The sequence below is a fragment of the Chaetodon auriga genome, chromosome 22 (genome assembly GCF_051107435.1).
Source record: "Chaetodon auriga isolate fChaAug3 chromosome 22, fChaAug3.hap1, whole genome shotgun sequence".
NCBI lineage: Eukaryota > Metazoa > Chordata > Actinopteri > Chaetodontiformes > Chaetodontidae > Chaetodon > Chaetodon auriga.
The window spans coordinates 3,602,786-3,629,074 of NC_135095.1; the positions used below are offsets into that span (position 1 = coordinate 3,602,786).

At 42.6% G+C, this 26,289-nt stretch overlaps 1 protein-coding gene across 2 annotated transcripts; it reads left to right on the plus strand.

Moving 5' to 3' along the window:
* The first annotated feature begins 2,052 nt into the window (after positions 1-2,052).
* On the plus strand, positions 2,053-25,274 carry mkln1 (muskelin 1, intracellular mediator containing kelch motifs). Of its 2 annotated transcripts, none has more exons than XM_076721803.1 (18): positions 2,053-2,162; positions 3,332-3,401; positions 5,883-6,025; positions 8,446-8,534; positions 8,641-8,750; positions 9,339-9,531; positions 9,999-10,076; positions 10,368-10,433; positions 12,548-12,660; positions 12,989-13,201; positions 13,544-13,765; positions 13,894-14,023; positions 16,673-16,820; positions 17,541-17,655; positions 18,341-18,480; positions 18,840-18,942; positions 19,306-19,360; positions 19,810-25,274. In XM_076721803.1, exons 1-18 carry the CDS (start codon positions 2,083-2,085, stop codon positions 19,929-19,931), a joined length of 2,190 nt encoding a protein of 729 aa, XP_076577918.1. In that variant the 5' UTR covers positions 2,053-2,082; the 3' UTR covers positions 19,932-25,274. The 2 variants fall into 2 exon arrangements, with proteins under 2 accessions (XP_076577918.1, XP_076577917.1); XM_076721802.1 differs by having other exon boundaries at positions 9,999-10,115; positions 19,810-20,068.
* Positions 25,275-26,289: the final 1,015 nt, after the last annotated feature.

The following is a 26,289-nucleotide window of genomic DNA, read 5'->3' on the forward strand; positions in this document are numbered from 1 at the left end:
TAGAAGTAACTGCGCGTCATCAAATTAAGCAAATCAAGCAAGTTAAATTAAATTAAGCAAAAAAAATAGCACAGTTTGGACAGCATTAAAATGAATAAATTATCTGGCCTTTTGTTGAGTTCTTGCACATTTTTTAGCCATGCTAGAAGTGCGGCTCTAGGGATGGCAGTGTCCGTCAGTCAATCCACCACTTTGGTCCAGACAGAAGCACTACAGGCAAACATAATACCTGCTTAGCATCAAGGTGGTAGCAATGCATGGTGAGCATGTTAGTGTTCTGATGTTAGCATTTCGTACAAGCTCACAGAATTGCCAGCATGGCTGTAGGCTCTTAGTTCAAGTGGTTGAACATCCATCCACTCAGAGGGTGGGGTTTGAGGGATGGAGGAAGGGGGATGTTCATATTTAGCACCACAACAGGCCTGAGTTTTGGTAAAAAGAGGTCTAGTTAACTGGAACTTCACATTACTCATCAGATGATTCATCCACCCTGTAAGCTCTCAGTGACTCGTCATGTAGTAAAACAATGAGATCACCCAGAGAGGCGCTTTTAAAAGATGGAGCCCAGCAGTTGTGCTGTCTTTGTTTCGGAAACGAACCGCTTGAATGTCAAACTGGGCCAACGATCTACAGTTCAGTAATGACTACACTGTGCATATGATGTATTAATCAACTTTAAGACAAGGCAGGACAAAAAAAGACAGGGCTTGATAGGATGGGATACAATAGGATACAACAAGACAAGAAAACAACAAAAACAAGGCAAGACAGGGGTTGACAGGACATGATAGAACACTTGATTAATCCCTGAGGTGGAAATCAAATGTCACAGGGGCACGGTAGCACACAATTCAGATCTGTAGACACCAAAAAAGAAAAAAGAAAAAAAAAAGGGCAAAGATTAAAACAAAAGAAAACAGTACACACATCAAGCATGCCTTATGTAGCCAGATATATACACCAATCTATTTAGGTATACACATCCTATATATAAACAGAAGGGTTAGGCTTGGGCCCGCTGGAGCTTGCTGTGGGCTGGTTAGAGGGTCAGGGTTAGGTTGAGTGCTGAGAGCTGGCCTGGGCCCATGGAGCTTGCTGGAGGCTGGCCCAGGGCTGGAGAGGCAGTTTGATGAAGGCTAGGGGGGCTGAGAGCCCTGCCTGGGCCTGCTGGCTGGGAATAAGTTCATTCACTTGAGGCAGTAAACACAGACTGGGTACATTTTTAAACCTTTTATTCTGCTGATGGGTAGACTTTATCTTTGTTTGAAGAGAATTACTGACAAGGCATCTGTCATAGGCACAAGGCACAAGACTCAATGGCCACATTACCATACTAGGTAGTATCCCAGAGAAAGATTTGGTATGTGCCAATATGTTGAATGCAGTAGCCTTATACCAAAATACCAGGATGTCCTACTTCATCCCGTCTTTTGCAGTAGGTAAACCAGCATTCTTTTCTGACTATTCTGACCCACAATCCTCTGTGCAGCGGAGGATATGATGGGGGCCTTAAGGGGTCGCTGGCTCTTGCTTTATTAGCCGATCTTGAGACCCTCTCATGAAGAGTTTTCCTGTATTGAGACCTTTAGTGTTCAGCATATGTTTAACTTGGAGATGCAAAAATTTGCCACAGGGCCTTTAAACAGGTCAGTCTGGTCATGTAAGGAATATTATTCTTAGTTTTTCCAAATGTAATTTCAGTGTAATTTTTCAAAGCTGTAAGAAGCAAAAAATTCAAAAATTCCATCCCAATGTATCAGTGTAATTAGCATAACAGCCTGAATAACAAGGTTTTGTTATTATTATCATATTATTATTACTTGGGTGAACTGCTTCAGAAACTAGAGTTTTGTAACACAAGAAGTTTGCTGAGAGCTTGATGATATGAAAATAAATATGATAATGTGCACATCTGATGTTTATGTTTATGATGGAAGTGGAAAATCTGGCTAGGTAAGTAGTGCATTGCATCCGTAGTGCTTTCGTACAAAAACAAAACGAAACAGGGTGTACTGTTTCTTTAAGAGCTGTCACTGCTCGCTCCTTGCTAGCCTCCCGCTGCTTGTTATTTTCTGCAACAAGATGGCTGTCGTTCCTGAGAGCAGAGTCCTCACTTTCAGCGTTTTTAAATGGAGCTCTTTCTCCTCCACATATTTACCTGAGTGAGTAATACACACGGTAGTTGGCCCGGCATATGCATTGGGTTTTGTGGGTTTAGGTGGTATTTTGTCGCCTAAGTGCACCAGTGTTTCTTCCAGCCGGCCCGACTGGCCTAGCTTGTCTGCGATCCCAGTCAGCTAGCGTTAGCTTCGTCAGCGGCGATAGGGACGTTTGTTTTGGATACTGAGCCGCCCGAAAGTGACGTGGCTGATGATACATTGGAAATTTATGGAAATCAATAGTTTGTCAAGGATTGTATAGTCAACATGACAACATGTAGAGTTTCCTTAGAAATTTGTCGCCATTCACCAGTATCATGTAGATAATTCAGTGTACAACGTTAGCAGTCCATCTTTAGTGCACTTATCCACCGTTTGATGTTACTGTGTAAGGTTACGCCAACTTATATTTTCCTCTCTTGAGAAGAGCTTGTTTGGAATCCACAAATCTTCGTTTGACACTAGGTCAGCATATTCCTTTCAACCTCAGACTAATGTGTGGTCAAAGCAGTACCATTTTGTAGAAATGAATTCGCCAATGTTTAGTCCGGTACCCTGGTTCATCAAAAACGAACGTCCACTTTAGCTAACTGGACTCCAGAGCTAAAGTAGGCAACAAATGTTAGCTGTTGTTATCTAACCAAAGAGCTGTGCTTTAGCAACGAAAGCTAATCAGCTTGTTTACCGGCTACTTGAAACTGGTGTTATGAAACGAGCTGTCACACTTTTTATGGTTGACATACACAAAGAAACCCTCATAAATGTTATCATTTGTCCATTATGTGAAGTCACGCATAGTTTTAGAGCATTCGCCTGTTGCTGGTTCAGCAGTAAAGACACAGTTTAACTGTAGCTGCTCTATGTCAGCTAGCTACCAACACTAGTCAGTTAGCTTATACTAAGGTAGCTGTAATAAAATAAATTGACTCATTGCGCCTGCTATCACAATCTATCTTGACTGCATAAGCATTAATATTGTTATATACCCCCTTTACCTTCACAGATAGTTTACACTCACAAACATTCACACCACTGTTTATTCTGTCCTGTTGTGTTTTGTAAATCCTGTGTCACAGCTGGATGTCATGTTGCCTGTTGTGTCTCCATTTGCGTCCTGCTGTGATCTCCTACAGGGCTAAATTAACTCTACCTTTCTCTGTATGATTTTCTAGGAATATCTTGGTGGACAAACCTAATGATCAGTCTTCCAGGTGGTCTTCTGAGAGCAACTACCCTCCACAGGTATGTCTGCTGCTGTTTACACAAATGGTCTCTTCACTCCTCTGTTGTGAATGGAGCTTGACATTAAAATTGACAGTGTACATTAAATATGACTTCTGAAGATCAAGGAGGCCTGTGTTTCATTGGTCTATACTATCTGTGTGTGACATATTATTACCATTCTGTTAGTCACTGCCAGTTCCGGTCTTCCTGGTTTTGCCTTTTGCCTGTAGCCGATCAGGTCACTGACCTGTGCAGCAGATGCACAAGTTGTTTTAGGTGAGATAAGAACAGCATGGTACAATGTGGCATTTACCTTGGGGATGCAAGAGGCACAGCAATTTTGGCTGATTACATTATTTTTCTTTATTTATGAACATGAGTCAATTCACTGTAGTGATCAGTTTATGTCCTTGCAATGTGCTGCGATTGATTAAAGCTAGAGTTTTTTATGAGTAATTAAATAATGTCTCCTTAACATGGCTGGGGACTGATTATGAAATTCCCTGAATAGTCGTGAGGCTTCCTCTGCTACCTGCTTTGGGTGTCCACCCAGCAATATGCAGGTCTGACGTGTGTGCATTCTTCATGCAATAAAGAATTTGTTACTCACTGTTTCCCTTGAACTCATTCACCCACAACAGCAACACTATGGCAAGCATAGTTTGAAGTTGAATCTGAAAGTTTGTGTTGTATGGCGAGAGGAAATGAAGCATTTCAAAACAATGGTTAACCACTCGCTGGTCTGCTTGAGTATGCCATTCTCACAGTGTTTATGTCTAGTAAAGCAGCTGGGTGGTATAGTAAGGCTGAGAACAACATAAATAAACAGGAACAAATATATAGTGTGATTATTTAGGCAGCATTTTTTAGTATAGTATAATATATTATTATTATTATTATTAAGTTGTCATATTGTCTGAAAATTCAAGTTCTGTCACAGTTGCAGTATTCAACCAGTTAATTACAGCATGATTATTTGCTGTGCATGTCTTGTAAGGTAGGGTGATCGGGCAAATATGTCAGCCAACCACTGTAGCACAAATAGGCCAGCAACAGCATAGAGAGGCAACAGGGAAAAACAGCATCTCGAAGCAGAATATTTTGCCGTCTAACTTCATAAATTTAGGTTTTTTTTTGACCAAACCAGAGTTGGTGACAGAAAAACTAACCAAAACTGAGTTTTATTTTGCCTCTTTCGAGTTTGAATGAAGTGTGTTTTACGATGAGATGGCAAGGCACTTGAGCTTGTCTTAGTGAACTGAAAGAGAGAAATCTGAATTCAGAAGACAAATGGTGTTTGTCTGCAGTTTGAACCACGATGGCATAACTCTTTACTGCTTCCAACATTGCCAAGCGCATTACAGATTCCCTCGTTCCACCTTTCTACCTTTCACAATAAAAGCCCTAGACATATATCCTGCGTAACTACTCACCAGTGGGAGGTTAAACTCACTCAGAACATTTCACTGACTGGCAGCACAATAAAATAGCTCACAATAGCTATAAAAATATTTTTCTTTCTTGACACTTTGTGAGTGTACTTTGTTTGTTTATTAGGCTAATAAATGAGTGCAGCAAACTTGTCACCCGCAGGCATCTCTCAGCTGAGGCGTAGGGGGGGGCACTGCCATATACACACCTGCACAAATAAGTTGGCAATGGCCAGTTGTTTGGCCATTGGTGACCGGCTGGAAAATTTTGCCAGTGTCAGTTTTAAAAAGCAATGTCTGTGTGAGGGCTGACAGGATTAGTTGAATAATGAATTTGTTCATCTCCAGTACCAATCACTTGAGCCATCTTTCAAGAAGAATTGGCGGTGGTATGAATAAGCTGTGTTTCCTTGGCTTTCGTGATTAGTACATTGACCATCTTCGGCTTTGGACTGCTGACTTGCCAAAATAAGCAGTTTAAAGGCATCACCTTTGGCTTTCAGAAATTTTGATGAATTTGTGTTGTTTTCTGTCATTTTGTAGACTAAATAATTCTCAGTGTCAACAGTGTCTAATCTCTATTAATGGATAACAGATCAAAGTGAAGTTCATGTGGAAAGACTCATGAATGACATCAGTGAAAAGTTTCATCCCAGATTAATAGTGATAAAATTTCAGGGCATTGATTGATGAATATCTATCTTTTATGATTGGATTTGAAAAAATTGTTTCCTGGGGTTTGTTAAATGCCTGCTTTTCAGTGACACATTAAATCAATCTTCCAGCCTGTGGTCTCCACTCATTCTGGCCTAATAGCCAATGGTCATTTGTCATATGTCCTGGCTTGTTAGAGCACCAGTGACATGTGGAAGCGGCTCATAGATTGTATGTAATGCCATTTACCTGATGCAGTAGATTGACCCTGCTGTAGTCATTTAGATAATGAGCAAATCTTTCCACAGTGACTGGCCTGCAGTCCTCCACATAACTCTAATAGCATCATCACTCTGCTCTTTGCCTTCAGTCTATTTTATGTGTCCTCTCTCTTTGTCTCTCTCTTTTTCTTAAGTTTTTAATCTTGAAATTGGAAAGGCCGGCAATTGTTCAGAGCATCACCTTCGGGAAGTACGAGAAGACTCACGTCTGCAACCTGAAGAAGTTTAAAGTGTTTGGTGGGATGAGTGAAGAGAACATGACAGAGCTTTTGTCCAGGTGAGATGTCAGTCCAACTGTTTATTTTTTTGAATTTTCTGCAGCTTAAGTGTGAACTTGGCTGCCATTTGCAGCATTTTTTGTTATCTTGTGAGAGGAATTGACATTGTGTGTAGCTTGTTTGGGGTGATGCACAGCCTGGGAGTAAGGTTTGCCTCAGAACACAACTTAAGGGGAAATAGTGTCCCACAGGCAATAAAGTATCTGCAAGGAAGGTGCATTATTGATGTCATGGATTGATTTTGGTTGACATGATCTTACAGTATTGGTTCTGAATCCACCAGATTGTTCATGGCACCAACACTGACCTTAAAGGCATTTTTCCACTGCGGAAACTTAATGACCCGTGAGCCCTTGTGAGACGTTGGTTTTAAGTTCTGCTTTGTGTTTCCACTGTTCCACTGTTTTGCAAACTGGGGCATTTTGGTTATACGTCACTAATAAAGCGGCACTGGAACAAGCAACATTTTTATGCTCTGTTAAATTGGTGAGCAGAGTTCAGTTGTGGTACGGACAACAATGGGGAAAAACTACAGCTATTATTGATTTTCTTTCACATTTGCATGTAATGACCTACAGTAAGTCATATAGTTTTTGATGCTGAGGGTGAAAAATATTTCATTTCTTGAAATGCTGTAAAATTTTGAAAATATTTTCTCAGTCCAAACTAGGGATGCCCTCATCACATTTTTTTGCCGCAAATATAAATTTCAGATTGTCTACAAACCATGTCAGCTGATACAGATGCAGGTCATTTTTGGTTTGGTATAACAGCTGGTATAGCTATAGGTCAGTTTGAGTGCTTTGTAGCGTATTGAGGTTTCTACCAGGTAGCAGTGTAACCGAGGCTATAAATGCTGTGTGACAGTGTGAAGTAAGAACGACAAAAAAAATCAATTTTGTTCAGAGGTTTAGTGCTTTTTGTTTTTTTTTAGCAGACCTATGACATTATGCTTAGTTGTGGCTTGTTTCGAAGGTTATGTAACCACTGTTCCCACAGTGGTAAGTTTACATGTGTAAGTCAACTGTAACTGACCACATGATCATGACTTTATGAATACATTCGTCATGTTAAGAATATTATGCAGCACTCAGCCAAACATCTATCTTAAGTATTGTTAAGCAGTACCAGGAATGTAATTAGCCTGCCATTAAGCAGTACAGGGGAATGCACATGAGTTTGTGTTTTTAATGATTTCATTCACTTGCCGTGCAAGGGAAGCCACATTCCAAACATCCATTCAAAGGAAAAGTTGACAGGCAGACATGTAGCAAAGCAAGCTTTCATTTCCTGCAGGCATTGTGGATGCAGGGCAGGCTGACAAGGCTTTGTCATGTTTCTTTGCAAATGCACCACAAATACAGAAACTGTCAATAGAGTGAGTAATGAAATTATGTTTTGCTGCCTTTTTGTTTTGACTAGTTAATGTTAGCTACCTTTAGACTAGCAGTACCAAGAAGGAGGAGCAATGCAACTAGTAGCCTACACTAAGTCTAGCTGGATAGCTGAAATATGCAGTGTGATCTCTATCCCCCTCAGCTTGCGCTGCGTGCAGGTAGTCAAAGTGTGAATGCGTTGTGTGAAGGACTCGACAGGACAGCGGAGGAAGACGCTGTTTGCTGCAGGGGTGGGAGTGTAGTTGTAGTGAGGTATTAGCTGCAGGGCCTCAGACTGTGACCATTTAGTCGCCTTTCGTAACTATTTTTGGAGACAATGCGACAAAATTCTATAACTAGGGGCATCGGGGCGACTTGCAAATATGCCCAACGTTTCTCTGTTCAGAGAATCATCATCGTCCACCATGTGAAATAAAACGGCAATAAATAAAAGTTTTTGTGTCCCATCTACACTTCTGTCCACATTCTCACGCTCCTTCTCTCTCTCTCGTCCACATTAGTGTCCTCTCTCCCTCTCTCTCTCCATGGGGAGTACATTCAGACATTAAATGAATAATCTGGCAAACCTCCATATTTAGCAGCAAGCTCTAGTTGCCAGATCTTTTTTTTTTTTTATAATAAAGAGCTTTAACCAAATCACACATCCCGTTGGACAAACTGCCCCCAAGTGTCATTGCTCACAGCAGTAATAGCAGGTACCTCATGAACTCTCTCCAGGGATCTTAACACCTTAATGTTTTTGTGTGCGATAGAGTCAGCATCACAAGGAATCTGCTAATGGACGAATGCGTATGATCATAAGCAGAGGAAAAACAAAACAAAACAAATCTTCTTACCCACAAGTACTTGTATACTACACATATAGACTGTATCCCAGTAAGAAAGGGGAAAACACTACAGTTTAAACTTTTTATCTACTGATGGTGGGTTTTTTTTTTTTTTTTTTTGGACCAACATATGGATGCATCTGGCATCTCAGCTCAGTCGTACGATTTGTGAAACAGCTTTTCCTTCTCTTCCAGTGGCCTTAAGAATGACTACAACAAGGAAACGTTCACCTTAAAGCACAAGATTGACGAGCAGATGTTTCCCTGCAGATTTGTCAAAATAGGTGAGAGCTGCTGTGGTTTGTCTGGCGTCTGTGGTTTCTGTCGGTAAGATACACAGTCAACATGTCTGTTTACTCTGTTTTTCTCCATGTTTCCTCTGTGTCTCAGTGCCTCTGATGTCTTGGGGTCCTAGTTTTAATTTCAGCATCTGGTACATTGAGCTGCATGGTATTGAAGATCCTGATGTGGTGCAGCCCTGCCTTAACTGGTACAGCAAGGTAAGCTTGTTTCCTTTCATCAAACCAGTGTGAAAATGTTGAAACGTTGGCAGTTTAGTTTGATTTCCAATTGCCGGTCTGACAGTATATAATGCTGTGAAAAAGGAGCTCATGGTGAGTAAATGTGTGACAGGAGCAAAAACTGCCCAGGACCTGCTTGGGGTTCAGAAGGTTAACTGGAAAGAGTTTCGTTAATTTGGCATTCAACGTTCCCGGTTTCTGTCCCTTTAAATTCAGCAGATCAAGATGAACTTAATCTGAACTCATGCAAGCAATTTATTGATACTAGAAATTTCTGCATGTGATCCAAGTTCATGTTGTGTAATGCTTTCCAAGCATTAAGTAACTTCAGGAGAAGTTAATCCAAATACCTGTGTTTCTTTCTGCCCATCAAAGGTTTTGTGTAAGTTTTTGTAGTGGGATCATTGCAGTCCTACACCTTCATCGTATTTGCTGAATACAAAGATTGTTCCTTTTCACTTCAGTGTTGTCACTTTGGAGTAAACGAAAGTGTGGTTAACAGTTGTGGCTTTTGTTTGTGGACTAAATCGAGCCGAGATCTATTTCCTCTCCATCGTGCCCTTGCAGTACAGAGAACAGGAAGCCATCCGCCTTTGCCTCAAGCACTTCCGACAGCATAACTACACAGAGGCCTTCGAGTCACTGCAGAAGAAGACTCGGATAGCACTGGAGCACCCGATGCTCACCCACCTGCATGACCGGCTGGTGCTGCAAGGAGACTTCGATGCCTGCGAGGAGCTCATAGACAAAGCAGTGAGAGGTATCAGCTTCATGAATCTAGAATTAAACCTGACATGTGACTGCTGAGTTAAGGATTACTTCAGTCATTTTATGAACAATACTTAGGGCTTGTCTGCACATACACAGGTAACCTGACAATCTCACAACACAGATCACGCTGATGATGACCCCGTTAGATCTTTAGTTGCAGGAGGCCTGCTGATTGTTTTTGTTCAGGCTTCTGATTGGCTAACATGGCTACAGGGTGAGGGTTACATCACTGCCTGTTTGTTTGGCATGCTCTTGACAGCGCTTCCGTTGTGTTTTTGTGTTTTCTTATAAACAGATGGACGGGATTTTTGTTCTATTTATTTATTTTAATGAAGGAAGAAAAACCCTAAATCCTTGTTTACATGCGGACTATGGTTTACTGAAATGCTTTTTGTCTGGTTTCTCCTCGTGTTAATGCTCATTTTGCCACATGTGATCCTCTTCTCTCCTCGCCAGACGGTTTGTTTAACCAGTATATCAGCCAGCAGGAGTACAAGCCCAGGTGGAGTCAGATCATCCCGAAATGCAACAAAGGTACAAGCGCCCAAGAAATCAACCGAGACGACATGAACAGTGAGACAATCTATTCAAGCGGGAAATGTTCCCGATCCATCAATCCAGCATTTCAGCGCACTGTGAAAGCCTTGCGGCCTTGTAGCTAAAGCGACGCAATCTTCCCTCTTTGTCTGTGGCCTCCCTCCCGTCCTCCGCTCCTCCCATCGTCCCACCCATTCCACATCATCCTCTCTCTCATTTTCCTCTGTGTCATCCCGCCCCCCTCGCTCACACACCATCCTTGTCTCTTCCTTCCTCCCCCCTTTGCAGGTGATGGTGACGACAACAGGCCAGGGATGAGGGGAGGACATCAAATGGTCATTGACGTCCAGACTGGTGAGACCCACGCAGCCAGTGTTATGACTTGGCTGTTTAACCAACGCTATGAGTCATCCTCCTACACACACTCAGAACGCAAAGCTCTAATACTGTTTAATCAAATTAACCCTCCCTCCCCGTCCCCTCAACCTCCAGCCCTCCTTCTCCAAAAATAAAAAAAAAACAAAACAATGCCGACGGCGTTTCTCTTTTAAAACCACGTAAATCACGACTTTTGTCAGAGACACACAACGGTTGTTTTTTTTTTTTTTTTTTCTCCTGTATCTGGTGACATTGTTGGTGGTGTACTTCCCCGCTGGCCATCTGAAAAACAAAAGCCTGCATTGTGTGTGTGTGTGTGTGTGTCTGTGTGAAAGAGAGAGAGAGAGAGAGAATGATGCAGTGTCTGCTCTGTGTGTCAGGACTGAGAGAAGGCATTGGATTCCTCTGGTTCGCGTCTGAGGCCGCACACACTGACGTCTGTGTTGTGGTAGCAGTAGTCGATAGTAGCAGTTGATACACAGCATCCCAGATGATTTCTTTGTCTCCAGTCCCGTCGCGATCCTGATGCCATTTAGAGTCTGATCAATTATATTCTATTTTGATTCCTATGGAGCGTTTAGACAAAGATTGTGTGGCTTTGAACAGTTACAATTTTCAGGCTTCCAAAGATGATTCCTTGGTTGTCGGTGGGCTCTCGTCCCAAACCTGCCGTTTTTTTTCTCCTGATCCCATTTTCTTGATTGGCAATAGTCTCAAAACACGTCATTTCGTTGCTCCCAGTTCAGCTCCGTCCCAACCCCCTTTCAGTTCTCAGTATGATACATGGGCGCTGAGAATTGAAGCTGTTTTGATGATTAAGGAGTTTCTAACCCAGGAAAAAGAACGGTCATATGTCTTCACACAAGCTATGGCTTTGAATGTGAGAGTGAAGTTTCAATGTGGTTCTGCCATCTGCAAGTGATTTCTTTCTCACCAGTCCTGTTCACATCTTTCACATTTTGTCCCGATCTCATGTCGATTCTGAGTAATTGTTTTCCATTTTGATTATTATGGAGCCTCTAACCCACGTGCATCTCGACTCAAGGCATGACTGATCCATTATGGCAAAAATCAAAATTCGGATTATTTTGGTCAGTATTGAGAACATCATTATTTAACACGATTATGCATCAACTCTGGAAATACCATGCAGTTATTGAAGGGCTAAAATCTTTACTTTTTATCTTTACTTCAATAAATACCTGATGATTCCAAAGTCGAGCTCAGAGCTCAGATCTCCTGGGGTTGCCAAACCTCTTTTTTTTTTTACTCAAAATTGTACACAATACAAATAATACTTGTGATCACAGTGTGCTTAATATTTGGACAAGCAGGGTCCTGGACCTTTTTCAAGCACTACAGGACTAATTCACAGCCATACAAAAACTGTAATCTTAAACTGATTTAAAAGTGCAATGAATAGATTTTTTTTACAGATCATCAGCCCAAAACAAACCTTTTGTTCATCGTTACCAGTGACTCATGGACTACAAACTCAATTTCTGGCCCAGACTCTGTTGTGGGATTGTAGCAGTAAAGGCACAACTTATTTCCTCCTACACGAGTCTCTGATACAATCGCAACTTCCCACAACTTCCATCTGCCTGAAGTGCAGTGGCCTGTTTTTGACCCAAACAATGAGCAAGCTTATTAATTAGAGACACAAAACAAATGTTTTGTAAAGAGGTAGTATATCGCAGTACATCCTGCGTTCATCTGGTGTTCTTGTTACGCTCGTGTCCTCTTTGCAATCCTATGGGTGACAAGTTACCAAATGTTAGTAATTCCCACATGTATTTTGAGAATATTTGTAAATGATAATGTGCTGGAACTTCCCATATCAAGTCTCTCTTTCAATAACATTACAAAAACTGACTCCATGTCAGTCCAGCTCACTTTAAACTTGGAACTTAAAATGCTTTGTCAAAGTGTAGCTTTAATCTGATTATTCACAGTGACTGTGAATATTGAGTGTGTCACAGTCTCTGTTGAGTGGAGGGCTGATAGCGGTGCAGAATGTGAACGATGAGAAGAGGTTTAATGTTGTGTGGCTCGGTGTGCTGTTGTTGAGCGACGTTTGTTCCCTGCAGAGACTGTGTACTTGTTCGGGGGCTGGGACGGCACACAGGACTTGGCCGACTTCTGGGCTTACAGTGTTCAGGAGAACCAGTGGGCCTGCATCTCCAGAGACACTGAGAAAGAGGTGAGTGGGGTCAGGAAACGTTTTGTCCCAGCACAGATGGTTATGAATTAAATATTGTCTTTCGGGAAATTTTGGGAATATTTGCTTCTTAAAGACCTCAGACTTTCACTATGTTCCAGTGTTTTGAGCATGAAATTGACCCGACTACATATTCATGCATCAACAACCATTAATGCTACTTATAGTACTTAGAGTGAGTTGTCGTCTTTAAGTATAATTATGAACTTAGGACTTTTACTAGGAGTGTTTGTACATTGTGGTATTGCTACTTTTACTCAAGTAAAGGATCTTTGTGTCTCTCCCACCGCTGCTTCTGCGTACCCATCAGAATGGTCCGAGTGCTCGCTCGTGCCACAAGATGTGTATCGACTCCCAGCGGCGTCAGATCTACACGCTGGGCCGGTACCTGGACTCCAGCGTCAGGAACAGCAAGTCTCTGAAGAGCGACTTCTACCGCTACGACATCGATGCCAACACCTGGACGCTACTCAGCGAGGACACGTCGGCTGACGGAGGGCCGAAGCTGGTGTTTGACCACCAGGTAGCTGGAATCCATTTCCATCTTTACCCGTCTGAACTATCTTTTCATTTACACACTAGAGCATTTTTTGCATTTTTAGTGACCACCACAGGGGAAGGGTAAGGCAAGGGGTGCTCAGTGGGCGAGCTCATTGCTAGATGCCACTCAATCCTACATACTGGACCTTTAACCAGTAACATTATTGATGAATACATGATTGATTGATGAAGTCATTAAGTCAAAAATCCCCGAAACTGACTTTGGATGCTGGGCTTCATCAGAAACTCCTCCTACTTGTCGTAGCCAACGCTCTGTCTGAACTTTCACACTTCCTGTTTCCACTTCCTGTCACTCCTCCTGCAGATGTGCATGGACTCGGAGAAGCACATGATCTACACGTTCGGCGGTCGCATCCTGACTTGTAACGGCAGCGTGGAGGACAGTCGGACGTCAGAGCCTCAGTTCAGCGGCCTGTACGCCTACCACTGCCAGGCTGGAACGTGGAGCCTGCTGCGGGAAGACTCGTGTAACGCCGGGCCAGAGGACGTCCAGTCCCGCATCGGACACTGCATGCTGTTCCACACTGTGAGTCCAGTTTGCCCGTCTGCTGCGAGGACAATCTTTCCTAATCAATTTAATAAGATACTATAACCTTGAAAGTTGATCATTGTTTCTGCTCGCCTCCACTTGCAATTACTTTTCTCCCTTAACAGAGAAACCGCTGTCTGTACGTGTTCGGAGGTCAGAGGTCAAAAACGTATCTCAATGATTTCTTCAGCTACGACGTGGACGGAGACCATGTAGAGATCATATCTGATGGCACCAAGAAGGACTCAGGCATGGGTGAGATTTCTCCTCCATCATACAGTGCTCTGTGCAGGAGGAGGAAACATCAAGGCAAATTCCAACACACAGTTTGGAAGAAAAATGTCATATCAGTGCATTCTAGTGATTGCTGTTACCATTATGTTTGTTTAGATTTTCAGCAAGGCTTGCATGCTCTCATCGCAGGCTACAGGGTGTAAACCTATTCTGCACAGGCGGTGCGTCACATTTCAGGGACAGATTATTGAATCAGAATCAGTTTATTCTCCAAACATATTAAATGGACAGAAAAACAGCTGACGTCACTTCAGGGATTCCTCACCGGCTCTGATGCTGATGTTAATATGGTAATATAAATGTTCAGTATTCTATAGCCACAGCCACACACTGGTTACCATGTCATCTGATTCAAATCAATGCAGAAAAACAACTGGAGAACTGTTGTTACTTTGAATATTGACTGCCGTGCACATTTGCATGCATTATGGGGCTGTTGTTGGGGCTCAGGAAATATGATTTTAATAGAAATTCCCCCGTGGTTAGTATGTGGATAAGGCTGTTATTATGCTGTTGTGGCTTATTGTTTTTAACCCGATGCTTCGTTTTATCTCACAGTTACAGTCATTCCAGTGTGTGTCCGGCACTCTATTGTTCTCGTTTGCGCTTAAATTTTCACTGTCACCTCCTGGCTCTTGTGGCTGAACGCTTTTGGGTGGCTGCCCTGTAGCCGCATGGGTGTTTTTTAACTTAAACCTTCGTTTAAGTTCATTTCTGCTGCTGCGTTCAGTCTAATGGGCTTTAGATGTTTGTGACCTTCTCTGCCTCTGTCAGAGATGTGACAGATTACCTGCTTAAAAAGCCCTGGCAGCAGTGAGATACTTCCTGCTCCATCAGACAGATTGACTGAGATCTCAGCTCTACCTCAAAAAACGGCATAAATAGACCTCTGTCCGCTGACCGCTCACCTCTTTCCTGTCAGAGGCAGGCAGGGAGAAACAATCTGGGCGCCGTGATAATATGGGAGAGAAATTGAAAAATTCAAATGGGTGTGCGAGTGAAACAGAGCAAGAAAGAACAGAATGTCTTTTGGCAGGAAGGAAGCAGCAAGCCCAAACAGTTCTCTCTGTCTCATAATCGGTGTCAAATGTTGATGTGTGCTGTGGCTCAGGCCGGGCTCAGCGCCGCAGGAGCCTCCCGTGCTGTCGGTCTTTGTGTGCTGACCTGTAACCCCAGACTCTGTGGGGGGGAACTGACGTCTGCCAAGACAGCCTGCTGTCTGTCTGTGAGCTCAGCTGAGCGAATTCAGATTATATCACTATAATCAATTGTTTTCTGTGTTGCCCCACAGCGCTAGCACAGTTCGAAAGCCTCAGATTTAATTTCTTAATCACATTATGAATGAGTGCTAGGCGGCTTCTTAGAGGAGCCCAAGGCTGCCGATTGTTGGGATAAGGTTTGAGGAGTCTGAGTATTTAGGAAGCTCTTAAATTTGCATCACGTGACCTTTTCTAATGATGACTGTGAACAAGCCATAACACTACCAAGCTAATAAAGAGAGAGAGCTTGGTAAAAGTTAACGGAGAGATCAAATCGGATTGGAGATCACAGAAAGTATCAACAGGAAAATGAAGGAAAATAACCTTGATAGAGGTCAAAAATAACATTAACAGTTGATTTTACCAGGTAATCTCAAATGTGTTCATTTGAATTAAAAACCTAAATGCTGTCACAGTTATAGTAAAACAGTTTTTTTTTCCCGCACGGTGAAGTGATTGCCCTTTTCCCTGAATTTAAAGCAGCAGTTCACCCCAGCAGAAATCCAGCTCTAATGCTGAGTCAGTTGAGTGCCAAGCTGCCTGCAGTTTGTCATGATTTTCATGCTTGTTGTGCTTCTTCCTCTGTCTGCACAATCCATTGAAAAAAAAAAAAATGAAATATGAAGTACTTCAGCTCGACCGCCGCAAATCAGATCAACATGTTAGTGCTGTGCTGAACCGTACGGTTTTAGAGATAAGACGAAACTAGATTAGGTTTGGTTTGTGATTAACAGATCTATGGCTGTGTCCGGCTGTCACATTATAGATTACAAAGTTCAATTGTATTGAAACAACAATACATGACTCCATTAAACACATATTAGAAGGAAATCTGATAATTCATGTTGCAGCTTGCTGCAAAGTAATAGCATTAGGAGCCGTGCATGCGTCTGTCATTTGATGGATGCGTTCAGTTCCAGGAGGCCTGCACAGGGAATTGAACTCTCACCCATGCCACAGCTGGTCTCAGGCCTGCGTGTGTGTCGGCGTTTCTCCCTCGCACCCATCTTAATTTACATGCTGTTCACTCTGTCTCTGCTAGGCCTTGTTGCCATGGCGGCATGTTGCTGTCCTATCAAGTACTTTAATGTTTTCTTGTTTTTTTTAACTTTTACTTCACATTTTGGGGTGAAGGAAGTTTTTTTTTTTCCTGATTAATGAAGCTTGTCAAACTCATGCCTGCATTCATACTTGAGTTTCTTCCTCCAGGCTGACGGGAAGCACTGACCTGGATAACTTCTAAACATTGTCATGGTTATCTGAGTGCAATCGTTCCTGTTTGAGGAGTAAATGTTTTTATTTCAGAGTTGACCTCCGTGTTGATTCATCTTTGCTGTGTTTGCCCTCACAGTGCCGATGACGGGCTTTACCCAGAGAGCCACCATCGACCCCGAGCTCAATGAGATCCACGTCCTGTCGGGCCTCAGCAAGGACAAGGACAAGCGCGAGGAGAACGTCCGCAACTCCTTCTGGATCTACGACATCGCCCGCAACAACTGGTGAGCGAGAGAACGAGAGATAAACACACACACACACACACACACACACACAGGTTTCTGTGATCATCACCGCAGCAACGACAAGAGAGTACGCACACACACACTCACACACACGCTCGCAGGAAATACTTTCACACACACAGCAGCTCTTTGTAGCCAAGATCTTCACCACAACAGATAACAGTGCATGCATACGAACAACACACTCTCACTCGTCAACATTCTTATACAAATGTCACCGCCGCAGAGTGTTACAATTCAAAGCATTCCCTGGGTCTCTCAGCCCTCCACCAGGGAACTGCATGTTCCCACTGTCTATGTAAATGTGTGTGTGTGCGTGCGTGCGCGCGTGCGTATATATGTGCACATGTCATATTTGGATCGGTGGCCGTGAAAGAACAGGCTGCAGCCCTCGCTATTCCAGTACATTGATTTCAGTAGCTGTTCTCGTACACGGTGTCCAGTGAAATAAGTCAGTGAGACACTTGCAGCATTATGTTGACGTGTGCTCATTCCTCTCTGCTAGGCCTGCTTTTGTGTGCCTGCGTGTGTGTGTGTGTGTGTGTACTGTGTATGAACATGCTTAAACTAAATTTGTTGAGCAGCTTTTCCTTAAGGGCTTCAGGAAGTGTTCATATTTTTTTCATCACTAATGTAAATTTGCTTCCTTCTCTTTTTTTCTGTTTGTGTGTCTGTGTGTGTGTGTGTGTTCCTGCTCAGGTCATGTGTGTATAAGAACGATCAAGCAGTGAAAGAAAACCCGAGCAAGGCTCTGCAGGAGGAGGAGCCGTGTCCACGCTTTGCACACCAGCTGGTCTACGACGAGATGCACAAGGTAGCACACAGCTCAGATGCACACACACACACACACACACACACACACACACTCATTGAGCGCACAGATTTCATGACAAACACTCAAGTAGTAACACTCCAGCTACAGCTCAGCTTTGTCAGATTTTAATTGATGCTGCATCCAGTTAACGCGTCTCCTCATGAGCTGTTCATTCACACACCTGGCTCCACTTACTGCTCCTAACAAGGCTGGTGAAGGACAAGAGCTAAAAGTCCAATTTATGGAGAGGATTGTTACCCCATGTGGGACTAAAATTCTACAAGAATGTTAACATCAGAAGAAAAAGAGACAAATTCAACTCCTTCAGCTACATTTCTTCCAAAGAAGATCAGAACACTTGCAACAAAAAGAAAAACATGTTTAAATTTGACCTGTCACTGCCTTTTAGATCTAAATCAGAACCAATGTTGTAAGCCCAAACATCATCCACATACGGTCATAAGTGAGTCGCTGTATCATTGTATGTTTAGATGTTAACTAAAAAGGTTGAATATAACAGCACAGTTCCTCTGAAAGTGTATTTTGGGTGATAATTACAACAGAACTATCACATTGTGCAATCCTTAATGTGTATAACCATCCACTTTGTCTTTAATCTTATCGTGTTAGTTGATGATGTTTTCAGGTTTGTGTGTGTTTGCATTTAATCGGTGTGTGTTTCCAGGTGCATTACCTGTTTGGTGGAAACCCCGGGAAGTCTTGTTCTCCCAAGATGCGCCTGGATGACTTCTGGTCCCTCAAACTGTGTCGGCCCTCCAAGGAGTACCTGCTCCGCCACTGCAGATACCTCATCAGGAAATACAGGTCTGTAACTTTGTGAATTCACATCACTCGTCCCTCCACCACTTCAGGACGCGAACTTGACTTTTATTGATGCACCAATATGATATACAGCTATCAGCATCACTGACTTTATGAAAGATTCTTTAAAATGATTAGCACTTCAGGGGAAAGTATTCTTTTAAGAAAGACCCTTGACTTGATAATCTAATGTTATACGGTGATGGAAAGTCAAAGAAAGTCCTCCATCGACATGACGAGGACTGACTCCTGAGCTGTGGGATGATCTGCTTTACATCCGTTGCCATCTAGTGTTTTTGGTTGTAACTGCAGCCCCACTGTGTGCACGTATTGTTAACCATCAGTGTGTTCTGATTGGCCAGGTTTGAGGAGAAAGCCCAGTCGGAGCCACTGAGTGCACTGAAATACCTGCAGAACGACCTTTCACTGACGGTGGACCACACAGACCCTGATGAGACCAAAGAGGTACCGTAAAATATTTAGCTGACAACGTGAGAAGAAAGAGAAGATGAGGGAGAAAGGGGTTAAAAATGTCGAGAGATGAGAAGACAACAAACGGGAAGGAAAGGAGACGCAGAGGGACAGGTTAACGGATAAGGAGGGTTTAGATGTGAAATGTGAAGTCCCATTACTTTAGAGCCGGAGCTGTAAAGTCTAACCTCCATCTGTCCAGTTGGACGCGTGATCAGAAGGTGTATTCTGCCCTCATTTGTATGCTGAGGGTTAGAGCAGCCGGCGCAGCAGAAGCTTCGTCTGCTGCGGCTGTTTGTTTGTTTGTTCAGCACCGTTTAATGTCAGAGTGTCTCAGACCATTGCGCTGTGCTTCAGTTCCAGCTTCTGCCCTCGGCCCTCTTCAAGTCCAGCTCTGACTTCATCCCTCTGGGTAAGAACCTGATCTCTGATCAGACACACGCTCACTAAATGCCTGCATGTTGAGTGTAGCTAAGTTTTTTTTTTTTTTTTATTGGATGTAAAGAGTTGCTCCACTTTCTTTGTCCTGCTCATACTTTATCATGGGAAAATGAAAAACATAATCTCATTTGGGAGTCATTTTTTCCTGTAAATCCAGTGTCTCTTCGATGCTGATGAAGTGTTTCTCTCTGACAGACGACGTTTCCAGCAGTCCCCCACACACTGACAGACATCTCCACTTCATATTTTACACATTCACGCCAGTCAAAACAAATCTTTAGTTGCATCTGTCAGAGTGAACTCAGATGGTTTCAATCAGCATAAACATGGTGAAAGTCCATTCTGCTGACTGTAGCGCCTTGCTGAAACTGAACCGCCTCCGTCTCTCCACCCCCCCACCCCCCGTCACTTTCCCCTCAGGTTTCTCAGACGTAGACCAGACGTACGCTCAGCGGACGCAGCTCTTCGACACGCTCGTCAACTTCTTCCCGGACAGCATGACTCCTCCGAAGGGCAACCTGGTAGACCTCATCACGCTCTAGCCCCTCCCACCCCTGACACACCCACCCCTCCCCCCATCACCTCACCCGCTGGACTGACTGAACCCCTCCCCATCCACTCACCTGATGGGACGGAGGAGACAGAGACCAGTTATTTTTCTATTCCTGAGCCATGCTGGTGGGATTACACTTCATCTGGAGCCTCCTGCTGTCAGCCTGTGTTGCCAGATGGCGAGGGTCGGAAACGCACACTTAAACATCACTGTGGTATTTGGATATGAGCAAAACTCCACGACCTGAGGTGTGTGTGTTTTTCTTTTCCCAAGCTCTTTCTTTGGTTTTCTTGCTGATGAGAATTTGTTGGAGGAGCTCACAAAGCTCTTCTCAACTCTGCCAAACTTCACTTGTGTTTTTCATCATCACTTGATTTTCTTTCTCCCAGAAACATTAAGGCCAAAAAATAGGATTTGCACGCATTTGTTTGCAGTCTTTTTTCATAGTTTTTTTTTTTTTTTTTTTTTTTTTAAGTGTCGGATTTGTGCTTTGTACCCACGCAAACGCCCACACAGTCAACCACAGGCGTCCATACACATGTTTGGAGTGAAACAGATGGCGTCTGTTTAGGCCAATTGTTGCGAAAGTTACGTTCAAATTCACTGCTTGTTCATTTATTTGAAGGCAGGACAGTGTGATCGTGATACAGGAAGCCGCTGCACTCTCCACAGCTACAAGCTCGTCTGTTCTTTTGGTAAAATCTCCCAATCTCTCCTGCAAAAGCTAATTAGTTCGCTTGCTTTTCTGCAACCCATGCACCTATTTATAATGATGATGGCCATGCTTAGACAAAAAAGTCACAAAATGTGATAGTGCTGTATGAACAACAGAGGAATGAATCCATGAGATAAAGCTTAATATAAATCTACCTTTTATCTTGGTAAAAACTGGCAAGTAAATTTGGAATTACTACAGGAGACACAAGATGAAGTTTTCATTGTTTTCCTCAGTAATGAATTGACTGGAAAGTCATTCTAAGTAGTTAAACGCTGTACAGAATATGTAAATATACATATAGGACTTCTTCGGATCGAACAGATTCTGTGCTGGCTCACGTTCTCTCTCGTCCCACTCCATCACAAAGTCAGAGTCCAAATACAGTAACTTTCTGGCTCTACATTTAATCCTCATTATTACTCATTCGCAGGAGCAGAAAATGATGGGTGTGCTCATTTGAATGAAGTGCTGGCGCCAGTAGTCCAGTGTGACAGAGTGAGAAAAGGCATTTTAGGTGTGTTTGTCGCAGTGTGTTGATAGGTCGTTCCTTCAGTGTGATGAACTATTCCTTTCTACCCCTAAAAATCCCAAATGTGCCCCTGAATAGATTTGTGAAGTAATGTTCAAACTTGTCTATTGCAGCTCTTACACCATTGGTCACTTGCCAACAAAATGCCATACGTCATCAAATGAAAGAACACAACTTTTTTATTTATTTGTTTTTTACTAATCAGTTGTTTAGCATTGCATGGCTCGAGGAATTGCCGTGTTGGTCTGCTGCCTCGGTCCAGACTGAAATATCTGGACGACTAATGAATGGATTGAGATGAAATTTTGTACTGACGTGGTTCGTGGTTCCCACATGATGAATCCTACTGACATTGCTGACCCCTGACCTTTCACCGAGTTTCTACATTTGTAGGTCAGATTGAAATATCTTGACAAACTGCTGGATGGATTTCAGTGTGCGACAGATATTTGAAGTCTCTTGTGGATAAATTGGAATTACTTTGATGATCTTGTACTTTAGTGCCACCAGCAGGTCAGAGTTTTCACGTGTTCAGTGAAATATCTCAACATCTTCTGGATGGATTGGCATTGTATTTGGTACAGACATTCATGGTCCCCAGATGATGAACCCAGCTGAGCTTGGCGATCCCCTGACTTTTCATCTCGTGCCACCATGAGGTTGACATATTGAAATATTGTTATTATTGTTGGACGGATTATCATGAAATTTGGTTTGGACATCCATGCTGCCGTCAGGATGATTTGTAAAAACTTTGATTCCCCGGCCTTTCGTCTAACAAACCATCAGACCAGACTTTGTTTGATCCTCTTTGGTTGCCTTTATCTGCTTTGGTTTATGACCAAATTCACGTAAAACTCATTCCCATCTGCCTCAGCTTGACTTGGTATTTGGTGCTTATTTAGAACATTTTATTTAAACATCAACATGCTAGCATTTTGTTGCGAGCATGTTAGCATGCTGATGTTAGCATTTAGTTAAAAGCAGAGCCTGTAGTGTGGCTGTAGACTGTTAGCTTCTTGCTTCCTCGCTTAATATCATGAATTCTGTTTTATCTTTATCTTATTAATCTTATTTTCTTGGTTTCTCTCTCCAAGCTCTTTGGCTAAGCGTCACTGCACGTCCTCACCAATGACGCTTAATGCTGGCACATTCATTTAGACCTGCAAGCAAACACCTGTGTCATTGGTGTCCAGAGATGCTGTGCAGTTGCTAAAAGTTAATCCACACCTGCCAGCCAATCAGAATCTCGAATATTCAGTGGCCGTGGTATAAGTTCATTTTACAGACACAAACCTATCCAGTAGAGGTCTGCCAGACATGAGTTGGCTGTCTGTTAAAGTGACAGTGACACGGTGGTTTTCTGTGGTCAACATTCAGAGGCTTATTTATTATTTCTGATAATGAAATACTTGATTAATTCATAGGACGAGTGTGAAACTGCTGATTCATAGTTCAACTGTCTGTGGTAAATGAAGGTGGGACACCCACCACAAACGTTCCTGCCATCACTTCGGAATGTCTTTCACAGTTTTGGGACAATGTCAGATATTGGTTGTGACATCACTAATAGCAAAACACAACACCAAACCTTAGGGGGAGGGGGAGATGTAGAGTCCACCTGCGAGTCTGGGTCAAGGACACTTCAGAGGAGCGTGAGTCCACTGCCTCCCTGACCAGTTGCATGCTTTTGGTTGATGTTGAAAAGTTGACCTCTGCTGTCACCAAATCATTTTTGGGGGATTTAGGGGTCCACGTTCACTGGTGCTTATTCTCCTCTCTGAGTCCCACTTTGTCAGTTTCTTGTTTATTGTCTTCCACAACACTCGGTCAGACGCTAATGAATTGTTGGTCAGTAGAAATGTGATCAGTAACATCCCATCAACAAAACCCAGTGTGTGTTGGTCAGGCGGAAGCAACGAACGATTGTCTCTCCCAGCCCCACATTTCGAACAACTGTGACACATCAGAACACTGCTTGACGTCCCCGGCACACCCGCTACGACTGTTAACCACAATTTGTACATAATTTCTGTGAATTGTAAAGGATCAGTACTATTTCTGGCTGTGTGCTCGAAGAACATTGAGAACAAAGGACAACGATAGGTCAGTTTGACGAGAGAGGGACGAAATGGGTAAAAGGTTGTTTGTTTATTGTGTAACTTAATGATGAATTTAAAAATCTTTCATATTTAACACTATTTGGGCCTGGAGGGTCACACCTGTAATCAGAGTGACATTTACTGAGAGTTTAAAGAAATGAGATTTTAATTATTGATTATTTAATGCACTTGTTTTGAGATTAAAAAACCGTACTGGTGTTTTGCAGGTAATTTTCACAAGTGTGACATTAAAGCGAGCCTCTGTAACATGTTGATCTACCGCATCACAGGATCATCCTCAATGCTTGTCCCAGTTTGTGCCGCTCATGTGTGAACAGTGCGTTCTGGTCACAGAGCTAAGAAAGCTGAAAGATGATTCCCTGCTGAGTCTTTGTGTTAAAAACCCAGAAGGTCCTTTACAGGACCAGCGTGAAGGATTTAGCGACATCTTGTGGTGATCTCTACAGCCAGTGTTTATTTCTGCTTATTTTCAGGACATTGTGCACTAAGGAAAACATACTTTTATTCAATTTCTGACATGTTCTGCCAATAGATCCCTGTAAATCTTCCACCCTGATCCTTTAACAACATTTGCTGCTGTTTTCATTTCCAGAATCGTTAAAGAATGAAATATTTCATCTGCTGCAGCTCTTGTACAAGTCCATAAAATAATGCTTCACTGTGCGTAAAAACAATAAGAACTGTAGCAGCAAAACACCTCAATGTAATAAATTATGTAATACATTGATGTGCTTTAGGTATGTTTGCTGCTTTGCATACAGCTGTTTCACTTTATTTCAGTATGCAGCGTACAGAGACTTTTGAATGGTTTCAAATACTAAAGATAAGACCAGACCGAACACGATGTTCACATGATGTTACCCATGCTGGAGTGAACTGAGACCAGCTGCTATGTGGGATGCAGGGGAAACACTAGGAGAATAATCCTGAGAGTCCTGGCTGAGGAGATCAATACCACTCATGTCTGTGCACTAAATATTAAACTACAGCTGACGTCCAGCTAGCTTAGCGTAACATCAAGTCTGGAAACAGGGAAATATACAACCTGGTTCTGTCCAAAGGTAGCAAAATCGGCCTTCTGACCCCTCTAAAGCTAACACACCAGAGTCTGCTGGTAACCTGGCAACCTCACGGGGACAACAGGACTTCAGGGAGTTGTAGTGCGGAGCCAAAACATAGTCAAAATTTAGTATTAGATGTACATAGCTCCTGTAAAACCACAGCTTGTTCACCCCTGTTAATTAGTGAGCTTTAGAGGTGGTTTCCACTGAGCCAGGCTAGCTGTTTAGCATTTTTCCAGTCCTAATACTAAGATAACCGCCTGTTATATTTAGCTCACAGATATGAGAGTGGTGTCAACCTTCAGATCCGACTGTTGGAAATTTGGGGAAAGGCACCTGTTTGCTTTCTTGCCAACTATTCCTTCAAGGATGCATGATTTGTAGCAGATACGCTGAGATGAGCTGAGCAAAAAGCAGCGTCAGCCATGAGCTTGTTATTTCCTCCAAACCCCGTCTGAGTGGAAATGTCTGATGCTTTACAGTGAAGGCGCTTAACGCGGAAGCTGAGGCCTCACCGCCTCACCTGCTTTGTGCTGTTAAACTCATGGCGTGCTACAAAACGTCCCGTTAAATGCACTATTTTCTGAAATGTTAAATCTCCTCAGGATGTCGTTTACTGTGATCGTGGGTGCTCTGCTACTGTACCTATCATCGCTGTAAGTCTGTTTGTGGTTTTCCACCGGTCCAAATTCAAGTTATCTCAGACAGCATCAGCAGGGAATGGAAGACGACGTTCCATTCCCTAAATCCATCAGTCGAGGAAAGTAGAACTGCAAACAAGTCGCTTGATAGTTGTCAGAATATTTGGTGTATGTTTTGTTGGAGGGTGTTCTGTTCATGTGTGTTTTGCCCAGACTTCTGCTGCTCTGACGCTGACTAAGAGGAGACAGATCAGTGATTTAAAACAAAAAAGAAAAAAGAAAAAAAAAAAAAGACACCAGGGCGACAAGTGCTGCGTCTGTGCTGTACGAGGGGTTATTTATGATATTTTGACTCTTAGGGCTCATCATGCTTGCTGTAGCATTTATTATTTTTTTTTGTTTTGTGCCAGAAGAAAACTGTGTTTTAAAAGATTAATTGAAAGCACCTTTGTTTAAAAAAAAAAAAAAAAAAAAGAAACAAAAAAAGAACACAATGCCAAATACTACTTTTCTTTTTGCTATTTTAGGGTAAATCTCCTCCACACAATAATGTTTGCTGGATGGAATGTTATTCTTTCACTCTCTCCCCTTTTTCTTTCTTCTTTCCATCTTGCCCTCTTCTCGACCCCTGGGTGGGACTCAGGAGTTTAAGGCTGGTACTCTCAGATCAGTTAGCACTACTCTGTGGATACAGTGAATGTGTAGAAAGCCTTGTAGTATTGCATTGTATGTAATGTATATAATGAATAAAGATTGTATTTTGTTCAGGTTTCTTACCTCCGGCCTCTGTGTTGTTTTTGCCCCCTAGTGGTCATGTACAGAACAGCAGAGCGACAGAACCAAAGTGGAAAAACGCTTCCTTTATTTGCACATCTGAACAGGTAGAACATGACCGCCAAGGCCATCGACAATTTACAGCTTCCAGTGTGTCAGACCCCTGTTGTTTGCCTTCAGCAGCAAACAAACCATAAATACATAAAATACTGATAACGTACTTTGGTGAAAATGGCACAGCTATAATAAAAGTGAATTTGTAGACACACAAACACAATTTAAAAAAAAAAAAAAAAAAAAAGCTGGATTGGAGTGCCCGAGACGGTGGATTCACTTGTATATACGTAAATATATATATTAACTTCTTAATTGGTTTAAAGGGAAGTAAATTGAACTGAAGAGAATCCAAAATGAAAAATGTGCTCAGGTTCTGCTGGGAGGGTTTTAATATCAAGTCAGGTTTCTTAAAATATTCATGACTACACCTCTCCAGCAACAGTG

Coding starts and splice junctions, on each gene's coding strand:
- mkln1 (XM_076721802.1), top strand. CDS start 2,083: ATGGCTGTCGTTCCTGAGAGCAGAGTCCTCACTTTCAGCGTTTTTAAA. Junction 8,751..9,338: donor GCCTTAACTGGTACAGCAAG/GTAAGCTTGTTT, acceptor GTGCCCTTGCAG/TACAGAGAACAGGAAGCCAT. Junction 10,434..12,547: donor GGTCATTGACGTCCAGACTG/GTGAGACCCACG, acceptor TGTTCCCTGCAG/AGACTGTGTACTTGTTCGGG.